This window comes from Xiphophorus couchianus, unplaced genomic scaffold (assembly GCF_001444195.1).
Source record: "Xiphophorus couchianus unplaced genomic scaffold, X_couchianus-1.0 Scaffold1000102, whole genome shotgun sequence".
Classification (NCBI taxonomy): domain Eukaryota; kingdom Metazoa; phylum Chordata; class Actinopteri; order Cyprinodontiformes; family Poeciliidae; genus Xiphophorus; species Xiphophorus couchianus.
The window spans coordinates 559,607-586,902 of NW_020963015.1; the positions used below are offsets into that span (position 1 = coordinate 559,607).

The following is a 27,296-nucleotide window of genomic DNA, read 5'->3' on the forward strand; positions in this document are numbered from 1 at the left end:
AGCACCGCACCCTCCTTCTCTTCCTCCTCCTCCACCTCCTCCTCTTCCTCCTGCTAACCTCTCCTGTTCTCTGCCGGTCCTGCAGTGGTGAAGGAAGCCGCCAGCCTGCATAAACACAACCTGTTCCAAGAGAGCAGCCGCGCCAGCCTGTCCTCCGTCTCCACGCCCAGCAGCCCCGCCCCGGCTTTGGCCTCCTCCGTCAGATTCCCGTCCCAGACTCCTCCGTCTCCCCTGGCCGCCAACGGGCTGCCCCCCAGTCCCACAAAGGGGGCGGAGCCAAAGAGGGAGAAAGTAGGAGAAGAAGTCCTGCAGGCAGCGGATTGGCCAGACGCAAAGCTGCCAGCAGGCGAAGGAACCCAAAACGACCGAACGTTGAAGGTAGAAGGGATCAGCTCAGCAGACCCGAAACCTCCGTCAGCCGAGACTCTGGACCCATCAGAATCACAGATCCAGGAAAATCTCTCCGTCCAAGCAGAAGAATCCAGAACCCAGAGAACAGACCAACAAGAGGCAGAAACCACTTCATCAGAACCTCCAGCTGTTTCTCCAGAACCTCCTGCTGACCCTCCAGAAGTTCCAACTGCTGCAGAACCTCCAGCTCCAGAACCTTCTTCTCCAGAACCTCTGGCAACTGTAGAGCCTCCAGCTCCAGAACCTTCCGTTGTTTCAGAAGCTCCAACTCTGGACCAAACCGATGAACCCGTGAATCTTCCAGCAGAAGAACCCGGATCCCAGGCTGCAGCCGCCAGCCAGCAGCCATCAGCCATGCTAGCGGCTCCCCCTGGTGGTGAAGAAGCAGAAGACGTCGGCCTGAAGCTGCAGCTGAAGACGGAGGACGCAGAAGGAGGAACCGCCTCGGATCCCAACTCCCTGGCCGTCTCAGTGGGAAGTGACTCTCCACGGTCCGACCCGGAGTCCACAGGAGGAATCTCAGAAACTTCGGAGCTCCTGGAGGTCCAGTCGGCGCTGAGCCCAGAGGAGACATCCGAGGACCAAACCTCAGTGGGAGAACCGTCCATCGAGGCTCAGACCGGAGAAGTGGAGGCCGGAGCCGGAGCCACGGCGGAGAGTCCAGCAGAACTGGACGGTGCTGCTTTCTCTCCGCCGGCCGGGAACGGTCCCGGCGAGCCCGACGTCCAGCCGCTGGACTGCGTGAAGGAGATCCGCAACCTGGTGGTGGAGGTGATCGAGGTGGAGGAGCCGATGGATTGCTTTCCCAAAGAGGAATGAACTGATGGTGGGGGGATCCAGAACCAGAACCGTCTTAAACTCCTGCATGAAGATATAATAACTTATTTAAACAAATCATTTATCAGGTTTTAGCTGGAAGCTACTTTAGGAACTTTTGGACTTTTTATGCTGGAAACTTTTCCAAACTGTTTGGCTTCATCAAACAGAGTTCTGCAGAACTTCACCGGGTTCTTGCCGGTGAAGTTCTGCAGGAACCCAGTGATTCTTTTCCATCCGACCGGGTCCGGAACTCCAGGATACGACGGCATTGATAGAAAAAAAGAAGAAGGAAAAAAAAAGCAAATTTCCATGAAAAAAATCTCAGAAACGTTCAAGAAAAAAAGAAAAGATTTCTGATTCAAAAATCTAAAGTTTCAGAGTTCTGAAACTCAGTTTTTTCTCTCAAAAATTGCTGATTTTTTTTCCATCAAATTTTGACTTTTCAAACCCAGAAAAAACAAGAATATTTCTGCTGGAAATTTAGAGATTTTTCTCGTATTTGTGAGATTAATTTTAAAATTCCTTTTGCTTTGTAGCAAATTTTCAAATTCAATCATTTTTTCTGGAAAATTAATCTCCAAACATGAGTTTTGTCAGGAATGTACTCCTTTACTGCCGTCGGACCAGCAGCTGACCGGAGCCAAGAAATGTTCATCACTCACCTGCTTCCCGACGTTCCAGGACCAGATTCCTGCTGTTCCCACTGAATCCTCCAGATCTGGATAAAGTTGATCAGATTTGCTGGTTTCATTGGATCCGACATGAGGAATCCCAGCAGGAACTGAATTCATGTTTTACCAGAACCGTCTGGTTCAGGTGCAGCATTCTGGGACCAGCTGGTTCTGCTCCGTGGATAAACTGGATTTAGTGGGAATTTAAAACACGTGGTGCCTTCGCTGCCCCTCCTGTGGCCTTAGAGGGAGGCTGTTGCCATGGAGACGGGTATGGGCAGCTTTCTCACAAAAGTGCCTGCATCGGACCGGTTCTGTTCTCCCAGTAAAGCAAACGCAGCAGGACGATGACGATGTCTGAGTTTTTATTTCTGGAATCATGAAGTCATTTTTCAGTTCTAGATGAATCAGATTTTACATTCAGATGAACTGAAGCTCTGCAGGCAAAACGGTGCAGTTTAGACCAATCAGCAGGATTCTGTTGGGTTGGGTCAGAACCAGAACATGTCCTCCTGGTTCCTGAACCAACAGACATCTGTATTAAAGTTTAACAATAAAAGCATGAAGGTTTCAGTCTGACTCGTTTTTATTTAAGCCTCAGTGGTTTTCAGTGTTTTCCTGCCAAAGTGCATTTAGCTGCTTCACAATAAACAGAAACCGTTTTAATATCGTCGGCCAAACTCAAAATAAAAACTCTTCACTTGCATCAAGAGCCTTTGTGACGAATCTGTCAACCAACCTGTCCACAAAACGGCCCCCGCGCCGCACTTTGGACATCCATAAAACATCAGAACCAATGAGGCTGAAAGGTAAGAGTTACAAACATGAGCCAGACATTATTAAAGTTCTAAACCGGGTCAGTCCGGATCAGGTCGGGTCAGTCCAGACCGGATCGGATTCCTGTGGCGCCGCCCGGACAGGACGGTGGACCGGATCGTCCTCACAATTGGGACATTTTGGACAAAATATTAACAAGTCAAAAAAATTGAAGCCATAAAAACAAAGAAAAAAACAAAAATAGTTTTTATTTTCACCTCTGGAGTTTTTTTCCTCTTTAATTCAAAATGTAATTTATAATTTAAATAATCCAGAATAATAACATTAAATACATGTAATAAATATATTTATGTCTGACACATCAGCTGCTGTTTATTCCTTAAATCATTTTATTTTCAATTTGTCTAAATCAAAATCTACTTTTTTATCATCTCCTGTGGAAACTTAAAGGTTCTCTTTTGGCCCGGTTCTGGTTCTGCCGAACATTCAGAACGTTGATCTTTGCTTCTACTTGTTTTGATCAGGAGCATTTTAGTTGCCTGTCTGCAGTTGCCATGGTAACGGATCAGGTAAACCCGGGATACCGACCGTTAGATCCTTCAGACTCAGCTAAAAGGAGAATCAGGATTAGAAAGTTTTCATTTTGTCTAAACTGATCAAACAGTTTGGATTAAATCGTTTTAATCGAGTTCATTAAAATCGATTAAAATGATTTAATTGTTTTAATCGGTGGTGCTGTGGGCTTTGAGATTTTTGGGATTAGAGAATCAGATTAGATGATTCTGATCACAGCGCCTCTTAGAGGCCAACCGGGGGAATGAGACCCAAACACTTAGAAACCCTTAACATGAATGACCTTTGACCCCTGACCCACCGCTGTCCCTCTGATGCAGGAGGTTTAAAAAGGAACCAGAACCATCCAGGTTCTGGTTTGTTACAGAGACACAAAGTAAAACCAGAAGGCCTAGTCCAAGTCCCAGACCACGGGGAAGGATCCGGGTTTACCAGGAAGCGTTGGCAGTGTAGCTGTAGAAGAACCGCTCATCGGGTCGGAAACTCCGGTCGCTGATGGGTCGGTCCGCAGGAACCGGAACCGACGGGACAAACTGGTCCAAACTGTTGAAGGACAAAGAGAGAACCAGAACCAGAGTAAGAACCAGAACCAGAACCATTCGTCCATCCAATAATATAAACTAAGTGCTGTTAGTTACACACAGAAAAATATTTTCTCTATTATTTTTACAGCCACATTAAAAATGTTTCATCTCTTCCTTCTGTCTCTGTTGAAATGGAGGATATCAAACTTTATATTGTTTAGAGATGATGTAACTTTCCAAAAGTTATAATAATATGGCAAACATAAATACCACTCTGCGTTTCAGAGTTTATATATTTTTATTTCAGTTTGTTATTCCTGTAAAAGTTAAAATCAGTCACCATCATTACACTGGGATGATGTAAGCTAAGTACAAATGATGCTAATGCTAGCAGCTTGTAGCTCAGCAATGATGAAGCTTATGGTTGGTTGGGGGCCAAAAATGAAAATCTGCTCAGGGCCCCAGAGGGCTGGCCCCGGCCCTGCTGCGCAGCGATCATGAACATGGATCAGTTTCTCTGGATCTTCTGGAACACGAGTCCTCTGACCCGGGACGTTCTTCAGCTGACAGAAGGCCGACCTTGGAGCCGTCTTCATGACCCTGAAGGTTAAACCTCCACCATCCATCCATTTTCTACCACTCTGGTCCCTAGTGGGTTCAGGAGGTGCTGGTGCCTCTCCAGCCTGGACAGGTCGCCAGTCTGTCGCAGGTTAAACAGTTCAGAATAACTGAAGCTGCAGAGACAGGACTCCCCACTAGGTGGAGCTCTCACTCCACTTCCAACCCGTCCTCCAGCCATGAACCGGACCAGCAGAGGCCCGGAACGTTCCAGCCGTCCACAGTGGGAGTGGGAACCAGGAGTTCATGGCTGGAGGGGATCGCCGTGGAAACGGAGGACGATGAAGGGGTCGTCCCCCCCCCCTTCAGAAGAGAAGGGGGGGGGGGGGGTGGCTCCACATGACCTCACATCATCGTGACCTCACATCGTCGTGACCTCACATCATCGTGACCTCACATCATCGTGACCTCACATCGTCGTGACCTCACATCGTCGTGACCTCACATCGTCGTGACCTCACATCGTCGTGACCTCACACCCAGAACTTTTGGGATTTCTCCAGAAGGTGGCAGCGTTTCTCTTCCTGTCCGGCTAAAATACGAGCTGCTTGCTTTTCCCCGCCGCGCTGCAGTCATGACCAGTTTTTATCTAAATCACTTCCAGCGCCTCTTCTCCTCCTCCGCCATGTTTCCACCCCCTCCCCCGTCCCGGGGCAGAAATATGTCCCTTCCCTCTCCACACGCTACGGCTGTCAGACAGGATTTGGGATTTGGGCTAAAGGAGGAACAGTGAAGCTCTGATCCGGACCGGACCGGACCAGGAGGAGAATCTGAGACAGTTCCCCTTAAGAAGCCGCATTAGAGGGAATTTATCGCCTCAGTTTTACCTTCATCTGTCAGAAAATCTGAGAAAGGAAATAAATTTTCCATCATTTTGCCTGCAGTTCCTGCGGATGGAGTCAAAACGTCCCAGTGGTGGATATGATAAATGTCGTTCATGGTCTTCCAAACATTTTACCAGGATATTAAAATCTGAGAAACCACAAAAACTACTATTGTTAATCAGAATTCAATATAAATTTCTTGTCGTTTTAATTTCTATCCACCCAGTTATAAACTGCACATGCAGGATTTTATAGAAATGAAAGCAGTCTGAATTTTTCAGAAAAGTGAAACGTGTTTCCCGGTTTTAATCTGCGGCTAACTCAGATTCTATTTACAGTGAAAAACTGGTTAAGAAATGAACCGCATTGATTGGTTACATGCATTTTAACGCATTAAAGCGACGAAGCGTCTTCTCTCAGGGCTTTGGTATTCATTTCTGCTTCTAAACAATCTGATTGGATGCTGGAAAAAAACGTTGTGTTGAACATAGTTAGTTTATCAGGTGTTTGAATAAGCTAAATAAAAGATTAAAAACAATAAATATTGTTGCTCAGTTTATATGTCTATTCAGTAATTTAGCAGCATATTTTTTATTAAAAATGTTAATTTATTTATTGAAATGACTGAATGACAGACCCTGGTGAAACGCTTCAACAGCCAGCCTGACCAGCTCCTCCCTCCTTTAACGATGAACATAGTTTCATTTTTTCATTTTAAACAGTTTTTGTTTCAATACTTGAACTGAAACTTTAGGAAACTGGAAATCGGCCTATTTAAAGCAGGAAATCATTTTATCGTTTCTATCAGGAGATGCTCAGTGTTCCTGTGGACCGAGATTCAGACACGTTCCTGATGTTCCGGCCCGGCTCTCTGAGGTCCGATTCACACCATGTTTCACGCGGTTCAGAACCGGCGGCCGAGCTGGCTCTGATTATTCTACTGAGTCCAAATGAAACGCGCGCGGCTCCCCCGCCGCTCCGGGCTGTCAGAGACGTGCTGATGGACGGGAAAACGGGAAAACACAAACATCACAGAGGTGAAGCGTCTGTCGTCTGCTCAGATCGGGTTCTGGACCCGGCCGCGGCCAAGGAAAACATTCCTGCTGAACAGTCCGCCGACAGGAGCTTCATCTCACGCGAGCAGCGCTCCGATAATGGGACAAATTTCTCTGAATCAACTCTGGATTTCCCAAACGATCCATCAACTCAGCCGTGGATCCCATCAGCTGCCGCCTGGTTCTGGGGACTCGCAGGAAACCCGAGGTCGGTTCTGGTGATAACAGCAATGAGTTTTTAATTCCCAGCCATCGGCTTTAAGTTTCAGGCCGGAATGTCGGAATGGGATTGGGAATGGAGTGGGTAGATCCACTGGAGCCGCGGAGGCGGCCGGAGAGTGTTTGTTCTCAAAGCTTCTCAGAGGGTGGAGCGATGCCTTCAGGGACCGGTCCGATAACCCGGATCAGCCGGCAGGGGAACCGGCGCCGGTCAGAGGATGGGATGAAGGGAAACAGGCGGAGTTTAGTGCTTCCTGATGAACACGCCCGGAGTTTCAGGCCTGGACACACGATACATCGGCATTAACATCGGAACTGGTCCGATAAGTAAAACTGGGCCGATATTAACAACTGGATCTGGCGTTTTCAAGTTATCTTGAAAAAGTAACTTTTGATTACTGATTACTCCTTGTTGATCATTTTGAAAGTAACTAATTTAGATTACAAGTTACTTTATTAGTTACATTCTGGCCCCGCCCCCTCGGTGAGCCTGAAGTGTTTTAATGCAGCATTTCCTCGACCACATCCTGCCTGACCCACTTCTTCTACTCTCCTCCACTTCCTGGTTCTGTACTTTGACTAGGCCATGCTGTGACTCCAAGATTTGTTCAAACTCGATTTTTGAAGCTCTGTAGTTTGATAGACATTATTATAATCCCTGCAGTGCAGAACTGAAGCTCTACAGTTCATTGTTTCTAAACGGTAGAGAAATATCTATAATATCGGTAATATCGATTAGCGATATAAATATCGGATATAGATATTGGTATTGGTCCTGGACCATCAGCTCGGTGTGTTGAATACCTGCTCAGGTTTCCAGCCTCTCCCGGCTCGCTGCTCTGGATGTCTGCGTAGAAACTGGGGCTGGTGGATCCGTCTCCGGAGAGAATCCCGTCTGAACGACACGACACACTCAGACCCGAACTGAACATCGGGTTCATTCCCACACGGGGCTCTGAAGGCTCCGGGTACCTGCGGCGTAGAACAGGTCCGGCCGCTCCAGCAGGTCCCGGTTCCCGCTGAAGGACTCCCCGTCGTCTCCGTACAGGAAGGGCTCGTCCAGCAGGCGGTTCTCCACCATCTCCAGCCACTGGCTGTTGTAGTAGCAGAACTTCGCCGTCTGGATCTTCTTCGCCCACTCCTCGTCGTATTCCTGAGGCGAGACGAAGCGGGACAGACGCCTGCAGATGAACTCAGAGGAATTATGGGAAGGACAACGGCTTTACGGAAGCTCAACTATCAGGATCCGTTTTAACACTTCGGTCAGATGAAGTCTGGTTTGGTTCCTCTGCTGCCTGGACACATAAAGATAAACTCAGTATCCTGAAGCTTAGCCAGCAAGCTAAATATTTAGCTTGGAAGATATGCATCATCATATTTTTCTGATATTTCCCATTAGCCACTTGAATTTAAAGATGGTGGCCATTTTTCAAGATGGCCACCATCTTTGAGTCTTTTAAACCAATTATTGCCATAAAATGTTACCCAGTTATCAGAGGAATAATCTGCCAATGGAACTAGAACTTTTTCATCAAAATTAAGGAATTATTTGCTTAAATTAAGATCCTATATTTTCCTGAAAATGTACCTGTAAGTTGGTTTTATCTTATTTCAAGTGCTTTAAGGTATTTATAGATATTTGCACGAAAAGCCAAAGATTCTTGGTAAGACTTTGTTTTTGCAGTGTTGGATGAACTTTGTGTGACATTATATGTTTTTGACTTTTGGTCGTCTTATTCATACAACGTTAATAATAATAATTTGAAAATCACAGGTCAAAACTGAAACTGACTGACAGTCGGTTAGTGGTTAGCGGTTAGCTTCTGCTCAGTTTTTAAATGAGCTTAGAGGTTTAGTAGTAGCTACTGCTAATTTTTATATGTTTAATGGGTTAGCATGAGCATAGCTAAGGCTCTTGCTTAGCATGTTAGCAGTTAGTGATGCTAACTGTTTGGTTAGCTTTGCCCACCACTGGGAATAATTTCTGCCGATTTTAGCGTAAACATAATTCTCCGTTATCACTGTGGCAGCCATTTTGAAAAATGTCCATCAGAAAAATGAAGCACAAGACCAAGAAAATCTACATGATTGCTATAGTTCATGATTGCTATAGTTCTCTGATGAGACTCCAAACACTTTCATCTAATTGGTGATTTTAGTGTGAAAATTCATTTTCCACGACAATCATGTCAGCCATCTTGAGAAATCCATAAATTATTTGTGAGGATGATTTCTATGGGTTCTATTACGTGTGATTTGACACTCAAAGTATTCGTCTGTGATAAACATTGTCAGCCATGGTGGCCATCTTTAAAAGCCTCCGGTTCTCAGTTCGGTTTTTGTTTCTACAGATGAAGGATTTTTGCTGAAATATTTTGTTTCCCTGCAGCTTCAATACGCTGAGCCTCAGTCTTCATCACGCAGAGTTCATCATCAGGAGCTGAGCCAGCGGCGGCGGCAGCGGCGATGGTTAGTGACACTAATCGGTTATTGATCAGCAGTGTGAGCTCGTCTACTTCCTGTTTGGTGCTTCTAGAAATTTCTCCATGAATCTGCGTTTGTCCTCAGCTGCTCTGATCAAAGGTGAGTCTTTCAGGATTCCTGGACCCGGTGTGTGTTCGCTGTCTGTGTGTGTGTGTGTGTTTTTCCCCCTGACGGCGCCGTCGGCCCCCTGACACACTCCAGATGCCCTCGCCTGCCTCTCATGTGGCGCGCAGCGTAAATCGCCTCCCTGATAATTTAAATGAAACACTTCCTTCGGTCCGATTGGCCGCCTGGTTTTAATCTGCAGATAATTACGCTGATCTGAGGTCTGGCAGCGCTCACGCTGCGGCTGGCAGCGAACTGCAGCCGTCAATCACCAGCTGGTCTGCCATCTGATGGACGGATGGTCAAACATCAGGAGAATACAATAAAATATTAAAAATATCTAACATTTATGAATTTATTAAGAAAAAATGAAATCAGGTTTTAAGACGTTTCTGACGAGAAAATTTGATTTCCTGTTTCTCTCTCGAAAAAACCTGGACGACTGAGAATCGTCAGTCCTCAGTTTATATTTATATTTTTATAGTTTATATAAATATAAACTATAAAAATAGTTTATATTTACCACTAATTATCTAAATAATAGCCTAAATCGAATGGTCAAATAATCAATAACAGATTATAAAGAATAAATATCTCTGTAGTTCAGGTAATATGTCTATTTATTTCATACATTGTCTGAATTAAAATGTTGCTTATTTTGTCAATATATTGTTTTTGATTAAAATAAAGTTAATTAATTACAGATCCTGCGATTAACACAATAAAAATCTGTAATGAATTATCTTACAGCATTTATAACAGGAGGAGCAGTTACTAACCGAGCAAAATAAAACGATCTCTTTCTACTGCAGCTTCATTATTCCTAGATGAAAAAATTGATTAAGATATAACGGTTAAATGAAGTTACAGTAATGCAGCCTGCAAGTCGACTAGAAGGATGAAAATGTTTAAGTCTTCAGAAACTTGATTTGGACTTGTGGAAAATTACTTTAGTCTCTGTTCATCATGCTTTTATTTTGGTGGGGACTCGTTGATGACATCCTGGTTCTGCTTGCAGCAGAAAAATAAAGATTATGAAATGTTTTCTGTTCTGTTCAGAGCCTTCAGAAGGTTAGGAAGGCTCGAAGAGTCGAAGGAAAGAAGGATTTTAGTGACCACAGATAAAAATGAGCTCCTAATAGAAACCAGTCGCTGATATAACCCAACCGAATCTTTGAAACTATCAGTAGCTCATACAGTAACTACGATTAAATGATCATCATTTACAGACTACCGCCCTCCTCCAGCAGGGGGAGCCGTCCCTGCAGGCGCCACTCACCGCTATGATGTCCAGGGTGTTGTCACACACTCTGCGGATGGCCGCGTTGCCGTCATGCATCAGGTCGACGAAGTACGCCGGAGCCGCTGGTGTCGGGAGTAAAGGAGAAGATTTCCTGGAACGCCATCAGGATGAATGAGGATGGATTATCCGTCAGGATGAATTACTCCAGCGGAGCGGGAAGGATACGCGTGTCTTTGATGATGACGTCTCTGGTCGCCTGGTGGAACGCCATCTGGTAGAAGACGTAGAGGATCTGGCAGACAAACTCGTCGTCCTCCTGTTGGGCTGAAACAAAAACAGGAAAAACTCTCAGCTCTCCAGGGAAACTTTCTCTAGACCAGCCAAAAAACTAGAAAAACGATCACATCACCTCTACAAAGAAGCAAAACCATGATGGACAGAAAAAAAGCAAATTTCTGCCAAAAGATCTCAGACACTTTCTAGAAAAACTTGGACATATCAGAGTTTGAAAACACAAATTATCTAGAAAACATTTACAAATGGAAAAATTTGGACTTTTCAAAGTTTTTTTCTCAAATATTTGTGAAATTAATCTAAATTAATCCACCATCCGGCGTCTCGGGGGGGGGGAAGCAGTACGGCACCAACACTGTTTATAGTGGGGATGATGTGCTGCTGACCTCAACTCGGGACGTTGTGGGTCGGTGGGCAGAGTACTTCGAAGACCTCCTCAATCCCACCAACATGCCTTCCATTGAGGAAGCTGAACCTGGGGTCTCTGGGTTGGGCTCTCCAATCTCTGGGGGCGAGGTCGCCAAGGTGGTTAAAAAGCTCCTCGGTGGCAAGGCTCCGGGGGTGGATGAGATCCGCCCAGAGTTCCTTAAGGCTCTGGATGTTGTAGGGTTGTGTTGGCTCTGCAATATCGCATGGACATCGGGGGCAGTTCCCCTGGATTGGCAGATTGGGGTGGTGGTCCCCCTGTTCAGAAAGGGGGACCGGAGGTTGTGCTCCAATTATAGAGGGGTCACACTCTTAAGCCTCCCTAGCAAGGTCTATTCAGGGGTCCTGGAGAGGAGGGTCCGTCGGATAGGATAGTCGAACCTCGGATTCAGGAAGAGCAGTGTGGTTCTGGTTCTGGTCGTGGAACACTGGACCAGCTCTACACCCTCAGCAGGGTCCTGGAGGATTCTGGGAGTTTGCCCAACCGGCCTACATGTGTTTTGTGGACTTGGAGAAGGCGTTCGACCGTGTCCCTCGGGGAGCCCTGTGGGGGGTTCTCCGGGAGTATGGGGTACCGGGCCCTTTGATACGGGCTGTCAGGTCCCTGTATGACCGGTGTCAGAGTCTGGTCCGCATTGCCGGCAGTAAGTCGGGCTCGTTTCCGGTGAGAGTTGGACTCCGCCAGGGCTGCCCTTTGTCACCGATTCTGTTCATCACTTTCATGGACAGAATTTCTAGGCGCAGCCAAGGTGTTGAGGGGATCCAGTTTGGTGGCCTTAGGATCTCATCTCTGCTTTTCGCAGACGATGTGGTCCTTTTGGCTTCATCAGATCGTGATCTGCAGCTCTCGCTGGATCGGTTCGCAGCCGAGTGTGAAGCGGCCGGGATGGGGATCAGTGCCTCCAAATCCGAGGCCATGGTCTTGAGCCGGAAAAGGGTAGAGTGCCTTCTCCGGGTCAGGGGGGGTGTCCTGCCCCAAGTGGAGGAGTTCAAGTATCTCGGGATCTTGTTCACGAATGGGGGAAGAAGGGAACGGGAGATCGACAGGCGGATTGGCGCAGCGTCTGCTGTCAAGCGGGCGCTGTACCGGTCCGTCGTGGTGAAGAGAGAGCTGAGCCAAAAAGCGAAGCTCTCGATTTACCGGTCGATCTACGTTCCCACCCTCATCTATGGTCATGAGCTTTGGGTCATGACCGAAAGAACGAGATCGCGGATACAAGCGGCCGAAATGGGTTTTCTCCGTAGGGCGGCTGGGCTCTCCCTTAGCGATGGGGTGAGAAGCTCAGTCATCCGGGAGGGACTCAGAGTAGAGCCGCTGCTCCTTCACATCGAGAGGAGCCAGATGAGGAGCTTCTGGTCAGGATGCCTCCTGGACGCCTCCCTGGTGAGGTGTTCCGGGCACGTCCCACCGGGAGGAGGCCCCGGGGAAGACCCAGGACACGCTGGAGAGACTATGTCTCTCGGCTGGCCTGGGAACGCCTCGGGATTCCCCCGGAAGAGCTGGAAGAAGTGGCCGGGGAGAGGGAAGTCTGGGCCTCCCTTCTGAAGCTGCTACCCCCGCGACCCGACCTCGGATAAGCGGAAGAAGATGGATGGATGGATGGATGGATTACTCTAAAAATTTCTGAGATTTTTCTAGCAAATTTTTGATTTTTCAAACTCTGGATTTTTCTTTTTCTGGGAGAAATTTACTGCCAAAGAACTGCTTCCTTTTCTTTCTACATTGGCTCTAATACATCTTTGTAAGAACCTGAGTGGAAACTGTAATTTCTGAAAAGATGTCATGAGTTTAAACTCTTCCTGCCAGTAAGCACGGCGCCAGCACGCAGCTGAAACCTGACAGGAAGAAGAAGAGTCAGCGACTCACCGTTGAGGAGATCGATGAGAGCAGGAATGATGCCGGATTTGGCCAACATGGCAGCACAGGAGTCGTCCACGGAGACGGTGCCGATCAGGATGACGACCTCCAGGATCAGGTCGTCCTCAGCAGAACCTGTCGGGAAACGCAGCGTCAGCAGGAACCTGTGGATTTTTAAGCATCAGATGCTAAACGCCTGGAGTCTGATTCTTCCTGCTGCGGCTCCATTTTCTGGTAAACGAGACCAAAATCTAAATCATTTCTATTTACTGAACTCCAGGTTTGCTTTTAGTGTTTTGGAACCTCCAGCTTTTATTTTGGAGGAATGGAGGAGGAAGAGCAGAGAATGAAAGAAGAGATGCAGCAAACGGTCCGGGAATCGAACCGGCAGCCGCCGGGTTGAGGCCTGCAGCCTCTGCTCCACTGCGTTCCTCCACATTTCTTTCTAGATAAGATGCTTTGGGTTTAGCAGAACCACATCTCCTGACCTCTGACCTTTCACCTAAAACTGTTTCCCTCCAGTGTGGAAAATGTCCAGCTTTGTAAATCCAGAAGGTTGTTCAGTTTTTTAATATTCTGGTTAAAGTAAACTAGAGAAACGTTTGTTATCCTCTGGACCGTCCGGACAGCGAACGCAACGCGACCTTCAGACCTTCCCTCTGGTTGCCATCAGGCGCTCAGATGAACCCAGGAAAGATGAAGGCGGGGTCAGAGGTCAGCGACCATCAAAGCTCCAGATAAGGAGGGAAGTCGTGCCTCTTCTCAGTCGACTCCTGGCTGATAACCGGGCCTTACCGATGGCAGCCGGAGGTCACGGCGGTCTGGAGACACTAACCTGGTTTCAGGCGCCGTTTCAGGTACGGAACCAGGCTGTACTCCCTCAGAACCAGCTCCCAGTCCAGGTCCGGGATGGTCAGGTTGGCCAGGGTTCCCAGGCATTCGATCACAAACTCTTCGGCCTCGTCTTCGCCGATCTGGGCCGCCAGATTGCCAACGTGGTCCTGCAGAGACCAGACGAGGACAAAACATCTAACCGGGACTCAGGCGCAGCAGCACCGCCGACGGACACGGAAACGGACCAGGAACAGGTTCTTGGTGGCTCCGCCATGTTGAGACAGGTTCCTGATCATCTTCATCACCAGAACGTCCTTCAGCTTCAGAGCCCGCTTCATCAGCAGCTTCAGGCCGTTCCCTGGGCAGGAGGAGACGCTGGGACCGGTTCTGATGGGTCAGTTCTGGTCAGTTGGTTCTGGTTGGTCGGTTCTGATGGGTCGGTTCTGGTCAGTTGGTTCTGGTTGGTTGGTTCTGGTTAGTCGGTTCTGATGGGTCGGTTCTGGTCAGTTGGTTCTGGTTGGTTGGTTCTGGTTAGTCGGTTCTGATGGTCGTGCAGCTCAAACCTTCACAGAACACCTGAGCGTTGCTCCGGTTGGCGGCCAGGTTGATGCAGAGCGAGACGAGCTCCACGTCCAGCTGCTCCTCACCGCCCAGCATCATCTTCATCAGCTGCCAGACAACAACCACCATCATCATCATCAGGTCAGGTAGATGCTTCATCCAACCCGATCTGATCTGCTTTAATGCTAAATGTATCCGACGTCCTCGTTTCAATCCGGCTCTGTTCGTTTTTATCATCATGAACAAACCCAACAGGTCTGAGTCTGACGGATGAATCCAGGCTGAGGGCAGCTGAAGCTAGCGGCGCTAATCCAGCAGGAATCAGCGTTCAGGCTTCCTTCACGACTCATCAGTAATCTGATCCAAACGATAAAAAAACAACGATGGAGATACCAGAGATTTATAATAATAACTGATCATAACCTCCACAGTTTAATAAATTACCGGTTAATGAATCATTAGGCTGCAGCTCTAAAGGAACCAGTCAGACTGAATCAGTTCCTGGTTCTAGTTCAGTAGAAACATGATAATTAAAGCCGGACGTGTTGGAGATCTGCAGCTGAGACGGCCAGTTCATGCTAGCGCCTTGTGCTAGTTTATTATGCTAGTGCCTTATGCTAGTTCATTATGTTAGTGCCTTATGCTAGTTCATTATGCTAATGCCTTATGCTAGTTCAATATGCTATTTCCTTATGTTAGTTTATTATGCTAGTTCATTATGTTAGTGCCTTATGCTAGTTCATTATGCTAATGCCTTATGCTAGTTCAATATGCTATTTCCTTATGTTAGTTCATTATGCTAGCGCCTTTTGCTAGTTCAAGTTGCTATTTCCTTATGTTAGTTCAATTTGCTAGTTCATGCTAATCCTCCCATCTGTCCACCCATCTCCTCTGTCTGATTTAACATTAAACAGGAAAGGCTTTGAGCTGAGAGGTGGAGGAGGAGGTGGAGGTTTGGAGGAGGTGCAGCTCTTCCCTGTGAGGAGCTGAGCATCAGGAGCGTCGGCGGGGCCGGGGTTAGGTATCACATACCGGGGGCCCCGGATCCCAAATCAGCCTCGTCTAGACTCTCTGGCACCTGCGTCTGCTCATTTACCGCAGGCGGCCGCCGGGGGCCGCAGCCTGCTCCGCCTCCGCTGCTGCTCCTGGACGGTGACCCCATTGAAGGGGTCGGGGGTCAGATCAGTGAGAAGTGACGGAGCCTCGGTGGAGGAAAGGTGGGAACAGAAAAGTTTATTACTGATGTTTTCACACCCGGACGGACCTGCTGAGTCAGCAGAGACTTTCTGGGACTAAAGTCAACAATCAGGCAGAAAACATGTTTACAGTGCTTTGAAAAGTATTCATGACCCTTGAACCTCAATGTTTGTTTCACATTACAAACACAAACAGAAGGAAAAGGGTGTCCTTCCTCCTTTCTCTCCTTCCAGTAAGACATCCAGTCAAAGACATTATGGACTGGATTAGAATGGCCTAGTCAAAGTCCAGGCCTTAATTAGGGGCGGTATGGACTCAGAAGTTTTATCACAATATTTTGTGGCATTGTTGTTACAATAAAAGTTTAGGTAACTGTAGGACTGTGTGTCACAGTGATTATAGTCCCACAAACACAAACATCGCGCTTGAAAAACGTTCCCATCCGTAACGAGTTTCTTTAGGACACAGTCAGGTTTATATCAGTAAACTGAACAACATGACTGCATTTCCAGTTGGTATTACATTCATTGGTATTGTATTGATGCTTTTACTAAACAAACACTGAAGAAAAAGAAGGAAACTATGAATCCCGACAGTAAGGCCAGTTAAAGGGTGTTTTAAATATCATTAATTGAAAATTATCAAAAAAAACATAAATCAAAATACTTAGAAAAAAATTAAATGATACGATAAATGTCCACTTTTCACCTGAAACCCACTGAGAATCAGTAGAAATGGTTGAAACGGATGTTTTCAGATGGACGTACGCTGGAGCAGAACCTTCAGCAGACAACAGAGCCGATGCAGGAAAACATCTGCAGAAAACTGATTCAGGAAGCCGAACGCACATCCGAGCTTTACTTCCCACGTTAATAAAAACTGGTTCTTCACATTAAACCTGTCATCATCACTACCAGATAGAAGTTCATTTTTCCTTTATGTCATATTTCTCACAGCTCAGATTCTGAAGGCATGAAAAAAAATCACGTAAAATTCAATAATTCAGGTCATAAAACTTAATGAATCTAAAACTTACAGTTAACTTATTAACCCATAACGTCTGTAAATGAGCCTCAATCAGCTGCTAACGTCCTGCGATCTGATCTGTTCTGGTCACGTTTCCTTTTCCGTTGGGCTGCAAACGACCCACAGAAATACAATAATCACAAATTCATCTTCTATCCTCTCTTCAGGATAATGTGTTCATCTTCATTTATGCTGTTTTCCCAAAGAAGAGAACTAAATAATAAAAAAAACTAATTATGAAGGAGGTTTATTTTATTATAACAGTTCAATAATTTCTAAATGAATATTTATATCTGTCTGATTTTACTCTCCGTGTTTCCGCTTCAGACTAAAACTAAAAGTCTGAGGATCTCTGCTGTGGATGTGAGAAAAAACATTCATCTCTTTCATTTAGTCCAAGTCTCTCAGCAGGATCAGTGAGAGCGAGGGAGGCGGGGCCGAGGTCAGAGGTCACATCCTGGTCACGCTGCCGAGGTTCTGATCTGCTGCCGACTCGGCCTTCTGAACAAACAGCAGAGCCTCACATCCACATCTGGACAGCATTTACACCCAATCCCAGCAAGCTAACACCGCGCGGCGCCGGCCAATCGGCTGACAGGAGAGGAGCCGGCGACCGGGTCGGCTGGCGACCGGGTAGGCTGGGTCAGGAGGGAGCGCCCGCAACGCAGCGCCCGCAACGCAGCGCCCGCAACGCAGCGGCTAACACTCCAAACGCTGCGAGCAAATCAGCCTGAGGGGGAAACTTTGTTTTCCCACAGAGGGAATCTGATTCTGGGCTGATCTGGATCAGAACCACAGACAGAACCTGGAGAAATATCAGGTTGGGTCCCTTCTCTCTGAGTGGGGGCCGTTTGTAAATAATTTAGGTTATAAGAGGAAAAAAGGGATTGATTTTTAAAAGTCAAACTTTTGCCATGTTATTAATACATTTGTAAATGTCAGATTTAAAAAACTTAATTAGAAACATAGTTAATTTTACAAATTAAAATTAATTTGATTTAGCAAGGTAAATATTTAGAATGACTTTAAATATCCAACTTGAAACTAAATATTTAGCTTCCTACCTAAATATATAATCAGCTAAATCAATATTTAGCTTCATACCAAATAAAATCAGCTTGTTAAATATTTACTTTGCTAACTAAACATGAAATTTGTTAAATAAATAACTATGTTGCTAATTTAGTATTTAGTTTTAAACTGACATTTGAAGCTAATTATCTAACTAGTTAAGTAAATATTTATTTAGCTTCAAACTAACTACTTAGCACGTAATTAGCATGCTAACTAATTAGTTAACTAGTGAGTTAACTAATTAGCAAACAATCTAATTAGTTAGCAAGCTAGATATTTAGCTTGCTAACTAAATATTTGGTGTGCTTCAATTTAAACTGAGCTAAATATTTAGTTTGAAGCTAGCTAAATCTTTGGCCAAACTAAATATTTAATTAGTAAGCTAGCTCGTAAGCTAAATATTTAGCTGTAAATATTAGGTCAGAGCTAAATATTAATGCTAATTTGTCAATTTGTTTTTGGAAGTGGACTATCAAAATAAAAGCTGGGTTTTATAAGCTGCTATATAAACTGCTGTTGTTGAACTGGTGCATCACTGAGTCTGTAGATTCATTGGAAATCATTTATATCCCCCTTAAAACGGCTAATCCTAAGTTTAAACCTGATATGTCAAACATGTCAAGAGGAAAACGGGCCCAGAACCCGGTCGGAACCTGAACCGAAGTCAGGCTCAGTTCCCTCCCATCGTCTCTAACTGCGGGCGCCTCGACGTTGGCCAGTCTTACCTGCGGTATGCAGTCGGTGTGAGCAAACATGGGCTTGAATGTGTCGTCCATGCTGATGTGGTACAGGACGCACATGGCCAGCTGCCTCTGCGCCTCGTCAGCTGCAACACAAACACAGGCAGGAGGCGGGTCAGCCATGAATGACCGCTTGTCCCGCAACGCGCCGCAGGACGCCGCCGACCACATCCAGCAGGGGCCCACTGTTCCTGGACAAATATCACCGGCCTGAATGGACTGTTTAACAGCCGGGGGTCGGAGGTCAACCGCAGGCGGCTGCAGCTTCTCAGGCTCTGCAGCCGCCTGTGAAAAACAGAAAACTAGAGTTGACTCAAAACAAACAGGTTTTTACACTTTGGACTTCTGTCATTTTTACATTAGTCCTAAAGGTCTGATGTTTGTTGCTGTTTTCTTCATGAATTATCAAAGATAAATTAGATTCATTGATGCAGATTGCTCCAAGTATCTGACAGATGCAGGTAAATAATCAAGTTAACATCAATTTAACAATTAAATATAGGAGAATAGAAGCAGCCTTTATTGTCCTGCAAACGGAAAATTCAGGTGCAACAGCAGCGTCTGTTTTTAACTTTTAGTTAAAAACAGAATATAAAAAACAAGTCTAACAATGATAACAATAATAATAATATACAATACTAGACTGAAACGTAAAAATACTATGAATTTATTAAAAAGCAATGGGACTCGAGATGCCAGATCACTTTCCCAAAATGAACTCTGTGTGTATTGAACATTTTTACATAACAGGCAGAGAATTAAACCTCAGGGTCTAAAACATCGTTTTTCTTATTTTACAGCTTTGATCATAAACTGTGATTTTATTTAACGTTTTAAAACCTTTCAGGATTTTCCTGGGATTGTCAAACAGGTTATAAATTCCTGCTGAATGTTTTTCTGACTGTTTTATCCAGTTTGTGCCTGATTATTTATCATTAGATTTGCAGAATCTTTAATGTTTAAAGCTCAGCTGCAGGGAGGCAGACAGAGACCGGACCGGACCGGACCGGACCGGTAGAGAACCCGGCAGCTTTATGGGTTTGACCCGGAGAATTAACGCGCCTCAGAGTGCAGTCTGATGTGGTAAGAGCGGTTCATCACCGAAACAGAACCAGCGCCCCACCATGCCCCGCCCACCGGCCTGGCCCGGTTTAAACCGGTCCCTGTCCGTGTGGCGGGTCAGAATCAGAACCAGATGGAGCCCAGGGAGGGAAGGTGAGTTCTGCTGTCACTTTAATTGGGAAACCAGAAGGAAGCATCAATTTTACTGCCTTTAATAAGTTTCAGTCTCAGTTTTCAGAACATCTGCTTCTCATTAGCCAGAACCAGAACACACATTAAGGTGATTTCCCCCTGATGGTCCGGTTGACCCGGTACTACTGGAACCAGAACTCCATCATCTGCTCCACCTCCAGCTGCTGTGGTTCTGACCCAAACCAACCTGTTCCCCTCCTGGCCTGTGGGGGCGCTGCACCAAGAACCACTGAAGGAAACGACAGAAAAACCTCTGAAGACACTGAGAGCAACTTCCTTCTTCACCAGATGGAAACTAAAATGGAGGCGTCAGATTTTAGTGTTGGAGGATTTCTCTTTAGTCTTTAGCTGAAGACCAGGAGCCATTTCTGCTGCTAGCGCTAGGCTAACATGTTAAATTTGGTTGTATTTACCCAGAATGCCCTGCACTGTAATCCATTTCCTGCTTTTGGAGCGGTCTCCGGTCCGCTTGGCGTTCACATTCAAACCGAACCAGAGTTCAGTTCAACCGAACCCAGACTGAGGTCTGGAGAACCAGAGGTCAGAGGTCAATTAGCGTTCACACCTCACCAACAAAACCAGTTTATAGACAAACAGACTGGAGTCGGGTTAAAGTGGACTGAACTGGGAGCCTAAACTGACAGACGGTTTACTGGGAGAGCACCAGTTCCACCAGTGATTTAAAGCAGCGTCTGGTTGGAGAAAAGGTCAGTCTCACTGTTTCCCAGTTAGCAGCTGGAATAGTTTACAGGAGGTTCCCACAGTCACACCAGTCCACTAACTGGTTTAAAACCAGTCAGAGACTCACACCATGCTGCTTCATCATCATAATCGCTAATGGATGATGTAATTTATAGGAATTAAAATCACATTGATGAGATTAAACCCAGACTACAGCCTTAATCCCATTAATCCCATTAAAGTTATTCCCAGGAAGAAGACAAACCAGCAGCTGCCAGTCTTCCCAGAACAAACAGGTTCCACTTTTACAAATGAAGATGATTTCATTGGACTGAGACCGATTAAAGATCAAGTTTTATTGCAGTTTAGTCCAAATTTATATTGATTATGTATAATTAATAAATAACTACAAATTCTATTATTTATTGTTGTAATAGTAACTATCAGTATTTCAGAATCTATGCCATCTATATCTATGTCTGCCTGCAGGGTTCTGCTGTCTGCGGATCTTTGGACCTTCCACAGAATCTTTTAAAACCATAAGGAACCAACAGATGTTTTAAAATATAGATATAATAATAAATGCAGTTTTAGCAGGTTTAATTTCCAGTAATATTTTGTTTCATCCAGTCGGGAAAGTTTCTTCTGAATAATTTTATATCAGCATCCTGTAGAGAAAAATGTGATTCTATGGCAAAAATGTTCATATTTCTCTTGATTATAAAACCTAAAAGAATTATGATTCTCTGAAACATGATAGATGATATTTTTATAAAAAATGATCTGTTTTCTTTTTTAAAGAGTCACATCGACGTTCCTTCACATCTCCGCTCTGATTGGCTCATTTTATCATTGTTATCGTTTCACTCCCTGCTGTTTGACTTGATGTAAGCCAGTTTTACTGCTGTTCTTGTGAATGAAGCGTGTCTGTGGATGAAGGAGAGAAGCTGCCACCGGTGCAGAGCTTGCTCAGCCGCGGCAGCAGACGGCTCGGACATCGGTCCGGTGTCATACAGGGCGGGAAAAATCCAGCAGGAGGAACCAGGACTGGAGCTCAGGTCTTCCTTCAGGTCGGCGGCGGTTTGGACCAGGCGGGAGGGGATCTGATCTCCAGGGGTCATGACCTCTCGTCAGGCCTGGACACAAAGGCTCTCCTCTCCGTTCAGGAGCAGCGGGGCCTTCACGCCGCGCGGCGGATGAAAGGCGGGAAGCGGGCGGATGATTGATGGCGCCGGCGTCGGCGTGCGGAGCCCAGCGGACTCTCGCTGATTCAGGCCGACCCAACAGTGTCACAACTATGAGGCGGCGCGATATTTCAGGGAACTTCCTGCAGGACCCCCTCTTTACACCCCCAGCCCCCCGAACCTCTGAAGACTCCTTTGCTTCTCCGACTCGCTGCTACAAAAACAAGCTGAGCGCCGAGGTTCTGCCGTGTTATTCTAACAAATATATTCCGTTAATTATGTTCTGCTATCGGATCCGCCCCCGGAGACGCTTCAGAGCCTCCGCCCAGACATGATGCCTGTAACCACGGAAACCGCTTACCCAGCAGAGAGGAGAGCCTGGGAACGAGGCCGGCCCGGACCATCTGGCTGCGCAGCGCCGTGTCGAAGGACAGGTTGAGCAGCAGCCGACAGGTGGCGCTCTGGAGCTCCTGGTGGTCGCAGGGAAGCAGGCGGGTCAGCTTCTCCACGGCGGCCGCCTCCGCCTGGGGGGTACAGGGAGCGACAGTCAGAACACGGCAGGAGCCGGTCCAAACACCAAAAATATTAGAAAAAAATATAGAGCTGGGAGGAGCTCAGCTCTGCAGCACCAGGAGGCCAACCGAACGGCTCCACAGAACCGAGGAGGAGGAGGACGAAGGTCAGGGCAACGGACCTAAAGTTTCAATACCTGCAGGGTGGGAGTCCGACAGACTGGAAACATAAAGATTTAAAACCCGGTGGACAGAACGACCGAAGAACCGCAGAGACCCGGCTGCTTCCTGGTTCTGGATTCAGTTCTGCAAACATCTAGATTTGTCGCTAGTTGCATCTTTTCCTTTCAACCAGTTAACCCAGAACCGGAACCGGAATTGGAACCAGAACAAGAACCGGACCCGGAACAAGAACCGGGACCGGAACCAGAACCAAAACCGGAACCAGAACAAGAACCGGGACCGGAACCAGAACCGGTCCCTGTGGTAGCTACCCGGCGTTAGAATCCGGGCTGTTCCTCCTGTCCTGCAGGTGGAGACGTTGAGCTGATGAACGTCTCGGCTCAGAATTGGACCCGGGTTCTGAACGGATCAGAGCGGAGCCACCAGTTCAGATGTCACTCTGACCCGACCTGCTCCCAGTTAAACCAGTTGCTGCTACTGTGTGGGAAACCAGCAGAGCTGCTTAATCAGCTGCAGCCTGGATCAATTACAGCCGGAGTTCTGCTTCCATCAGCAGCGACCCGGGTCCAACCGCTGAGCAGAACCACCCGGTCAGACACCCGACCCGTTAACCCACCAGAACCTTCCTGCTGGACATTTACTCTGAATCAAAGATGCAGATTAAATCGGGTCCTAACCGGGTCTGGTTCTGATAAAAACCCGCCAGCTGATCAGAACCAGGTGGATTCTGGGAGTGATCCACATTCACTGCAGAAGGCGACAGAACAAATAAATACAGAAATTACTTCAACAGCCAATCAGGTGAAGCTTTCTCAGCAGATCTGTGTTCTGATTGGCCGGTTCACGAGTGAAACCAGGAAGAATCGAACCAACAACCTGCCAGGCATCAGCAGCAGCTGGAAACCAGGGAAATAAATCCGACTGCAGATTTAACCCTGAGAAAGGATGAGGGAGCCTGACCCTGATGACCTGCTGAAGACCTGGACCCGTCTGACGGCATGAAGTAGGCCTCAGAAAGCAATGTGTCTGATCCAAACAGCACAGAGAGAGAAATGCAGAAAGAGAAAGAAATAGAGAAAAGAAGCAAAGAACAGAAGACAAGAAGCACAAAACAAAAAGAAAGAAATAAAGACAGACCAAAAGAAAGGGACAGAAAATGAAAGGAAGAAAACACAGAAAGACACAAAAATGAAGAAAAAAGACAGTTATGGAGTGACCTAGTCAAAGTCTGAGACTCTGTAGTTTGACTCTAAACAGTCGTTCCTGCATTGAAACCCTGGATTGTGACTGAATTAAACCAATTCTGTGAATCAGAGCAGATCAAAGCTCCTCCATAATTAATCTGAACTTAATGAGGTCGTTTTTTAATTTGGTGTAATAAACATAAAAATATTACAAACTTTAACCAACATGCTGTAAACTTTCACTCACTTTTACAACGTTGTTTAATGTTCAATACAGAAATACTTTCAGGTCAAATATTTCGGTTTTAATCTGAGTCTGGATTACAGATGTTTTCTAGAGACTACATCTGAAAATAAACACAAGAAAAACAGTAGAAGAAGAGAAATCCTCCGTCTCACCATGTGGTTGTTTTTCCTTCTGTTTTTGTTACCATGTCGTTGTGTTTTGTTGTTTTTTAGGTTTTTGTTACCATGTCGTTCTTGTTCTCCAGGAAGATGGAGAGCTTCTTGAGGAAGGACACGGCCACCAGCAGCAGCTCCTGGTCGTCGCGCTCCAGCAGCTTCACCAGCATCTGGACGATGTTTTTGTTCCTCATCTTCAGCTCCGTCCGCGTGTCCTCAGCCAGATTCAGCAGCAGATACAGAGACACTGCAGAGACCAGGAGCAGACAGAGGTTCACCTGGCTGGGCGGGGTCACAGCTGGAGGTCACAGCTGGAGGTCACAGCTGGAGGTCACAGCTGGAGGTTTGGACCTTTGAGGAGCTGCTCCTGCTTGGCCAGGAGACTCTGGTACTTCCTCAGCGACTTGTCGTGATCCTTCCTCAGACTCTGGTTGCCGGGGAACTCGTCAGGTGAATCTCGTTAAGGAGCTCAGACCTGCGGCGGAACGTTAATCAGCTGCGCGGCTGCAGGGCGGGACTAAAGGATATCGGCCTTCTTCTTCTTCTGCAGCTCGTCCTGCCACAACTCGAAGCGCTTCAGCTCGTGCTCCACGATGTTCATGCAGAGGGCACCGATCTTGAAGTGGGTCACCAGGCTGTGAAACTGGGAGAAGCTGGGAAGACAGGAGAAGCATCCAGGAATCTAAACCTGGAAGCTGCAGTGAAACCACAAGTTTACATACACTAGATAAAGAGACACATTCTTATCTCAAAAAGTGAAATCAGACCAAACTTCTCCTGTTCCAGGTCGGTCAGAATTACTAAAATTATTCATATCTGACAGCAGCGCCACGTTTTCCTGCGTTTACCTGGAGAAACAGAAGAAGACGGAAACGATGGTGGTTGCCAGGTCAACGCTCTGCTTCCAGTCCTCTCTCAGCACTCTGGCCAGTGCTCCCAGTACCACCTCTGAAACACAAACAGCAGACAGCGACTGCATCACCGCTACCGTGCCGCGTCACCGTGCCGCATCACCGTCACCGTGCCGCATCACCGTTACCGTGCTGCATCAGCTCCTCCAAGTTGTCCGGGTTTCGGGCCAGCTGGAAGATGAGTGCGGCGCCACGGATCTTCTCCTGGATGTCTTCGTACAGCAGCTCCACGTACTCGTCGATGCTGCCGATGCTTGCCTCCTCGTCCAGCTGCAGCAGAAGGGAACAGGTTGACCCAGCTGACCCGGTTGACCCTGACGCTGCAGAGGAACGGCGGCGGTCAGACGGGCGGCTCCTACCTCCACTCCGGCGTACAGTGTGAAGTCCCGAGGTGAAATGTTCTTCTTCTCCTGGTTGTCTGTGGAAAAGATGGATCAGCTGAGAGCGGGATCCAGACACAGGGAGCAGGAAGTGAGGCGGGTTGGTACCGCTGCTCTGTTTCCGGTTCTGCAGGTAGAAGAGCAGCTGCTCCACCTCGGCCAGCTTGGACGGATGGATGAGTTGACATTCCTCCACCACCTTCTGGGCCAGAGAAGCCATGTCCGTGTTGCCGTTCAGGCTCTTCAGACGGATCCTGGAACAAATACTCGACTTATTAAAGCTATTAAAACTAGAGATGAGATATTAATATCTGTATCGTCCTGATATTATCGGTAATATGCCAATCTATTCAGTCTCATTCTATACTTTTTGCGATGTCATTCTTTATTATTTATTCTACATTATATTCAGATTTTTGAATCATTACAAAGAAAGATTGTTACTGTTTATTTTTACATGTCTGCTGTTTCTGTCAGTTTCAGTTTCTTTTTTATTTCTTTTACTCTGGCTGCTCTGCTCCTAATTTCACTGACTGAACAAATTAAAGTTGTGTAAAGTTGGTGTGTTTCAGTGAGCCGTACTGGTGCAGAGTTATCAGATTAATTTGTAATTCAGTATATTTAAGTTTCAGTTAGAAAAAATAAATGTTTTAAGTAAATTATTCTTAAAACATTTTAGATCAGCCGATACTAAACCTCAGATATCAGTATCAGAAGTGAAATACGTGGATCAGTTCAGTTCAGCGCTTTAATTTCCTCACATCTTCTGACAGTGTTTTCGCTCTTCAACCATCGGTTCTCCCAGTTCTCCCAGTATGGTCGCCTCCACCTCATACTGGACCACCAGAGCCTTCTCAGTGGGGTGGACGTCCAGAGAGCATCCCTTCAGCCTCCTGCAGGCCCAGAAACACAGAAAATGGAGAAAATAAAATCCAATAGGTCTCAGATTTTAACTGCCAGTTAAAATATTAAACGAAACCCAAAAGTATTTATTATTTTACTGTCATAGAAATATTATGCACCAACATATGTTCAATTAAACGAATGCTAATATTCAGTACTCATGGGTTTTATTAAATGTTTCATCCCTATTTCATTGATTCTATCAATACATTTTTGCAATTTTCTTTTTTTAAATTTAATCCAAGTGTTAAAAAAAATTGGCAGCAACATTAATTTCAATTACTTTCTATTGTATTTAAACAAATTAAATGTATATAAAACAAGATACAGATATGATAAAAAAATATATATTATATATAAAGTATGGAAATTTGTAGATTTACAATAAATGACAAAACAAAAAAGTAACATTTTAAAGAGGTTTAGTTTGAGATGATCATAAAAAACTTAAAGAAAAGTTATTTGCAAATTAAATTAGTAAATTATTATTATTCTCAGATGCAACAACAAAGCAAAAAGAACCAATTAAATATCAGGAAGGCAGGAAGAACCACAGCCACTGATTACACCTGCTGTTGCCATGGCAACATGTTTCAGACAATTTCTCGCCTGTCACGGACCAAAACAAACTTTTACACGTAAAAAAATTCATCATATTTATTTAAAGAGACCTGTAACCGTGAAGCTTGAGATATAATCACATCTTATTTAACTGCTGTGAGGCGGTACCCGAACCGAACCGAACCGAGCCGAGCAGTAACGTCATGTTTCCGGTCTCACCTCTTCACAAAGCGCGGCTCTCCGGTCGGCGGGTTCTCCATGTCAGACATCAAGCTGCGGAGGAGAAAATCCTCTCACTAGTTTCACCTGGGTGTGATGAGGAGCCGCAGGAGGACGCAGCCCGGGCGGATGTTGTTTGTCAGCTCAGCCTGTTGCCAGGACGGTTACCAACGGAAACAGAGCGAGTGGCCGCTGCTGCCCCCTGCTGGTGTGGCTGTTATAAACACCTCTTTACCTCAGCGGTCAGAAACCTAAAGACAGAATAAAAACATGGCTCGGCGTCATAAAAACGAGAAAATCTACAAAGTAGGGAAAATAACTTGATTAATTATAGTTTTTCACAGTTTCCTGTAAGTTTTAGGGAAACTTTTATTTAGTGAGAGCAAAGGTAAACATTTCTGCTTGGCTTGAAAATGTTCTTCAGGACATTCAGCAGTAATTTCACATCAGCCATTTTTTATTCCTATGTAGCACAGCAAGATATACTGAATTTGGCTGTTGGATCCCACGTCACCATGTTCAAAAAAAAGTACACCCTCTTTTAAGAATACTTAAAATTCTCTACCAGAATCGAAAATTATTTCAATTT

General features: G+C 46.0%; 2 protein-coding genes across 6 annotated transcripts in view; one reads left to right on the forward strand and one right to left on the reverse strand.

Annotated features, from left to right (window-relative positions):
- niban1a (niban apoptosis regulator 1a) overlaps nucleotides 1-2,474 on the forward strand; it is a 27,122-nt gene extending 24,648 nt beyond the window's left edge. Inside the window, exon 15 of the mRNA XM_028011858.1 lies at nucleotides 86-2,474. Within this exon, the coding sequence (XP_027867659.1) occupies nucleotides 86-1,230 (1,145 nt within the window). The 3' untranslated portion in view covers nucleotides 1,231-2,474. The remainder of the gene's footprint in view (nucleotides 1-85) is intronic.
- On the reverse strand, nucleotides 2,252-27,203 carry kifap3a (kinesin-associated protein 3a). Of its 5 annotated transcripts, none has more exons than XR_003594819.1 (21): nucleotides 26,708-27,203; nucleotides 25,786-25,917; nucleotides 25,133-25,278; nucleotides 25,004-25,062; nucleotides 24,773-24,914; nucleotides 24,582-24,681; nucleotides 24,262-24,386; nucleotides 24,085-24,183; nucleotides 23,802-23,980; nucleotides 21,814-21,976; nucleotides 18,319-18,419; nucleotides 14,299-14,404; nucleotides 13,981-14,093; nucleotides 13,737-13,902; nucleotides 12,911-13,036; nucleotides 10,549-10,647; nucleotides 10,360-10,445; nucleotides 7,464-7,644; nucleotides 7,296-7,386; nucleotides 4,866-6,772; nucleotides 4,389-4,833 (listed from the first exon to the last, which is right to left on the reverse strand). XR_003594819.1 is itself a non-coding variant. In XM_028011864.1 (20 exons), the coding sequence occupies exons 1-20, from the start codon at nucleotides 26,755-26,757 to the stop codon at nucleotides 3,680-3,682; spliced, it is 2,379 nt and encodes a 792-aa protein (XP_027867665.1). In that variant the 5' UTR covers nucleotides 26,758-27,198; the 3' UTR covers nucleotides 2,252-3,679. The 5 variants fall into 5 exon arrangements, 2 of the variants coding, with proteins under 2 accessions (XP_027867665.1, XP_027867666.1); XR_003594820.1 differs by having other exon boundaries at nucleotides 4,389-4,737; nucleotides 4,834-6,772; XR_003594818.1 differs by having other exon boundaries at nucleotides 4,389-4,737; nucleotides 4,802-6,772.
- Nucleotides 27,204-27,296: the final 93 nt, after the last annotated feature.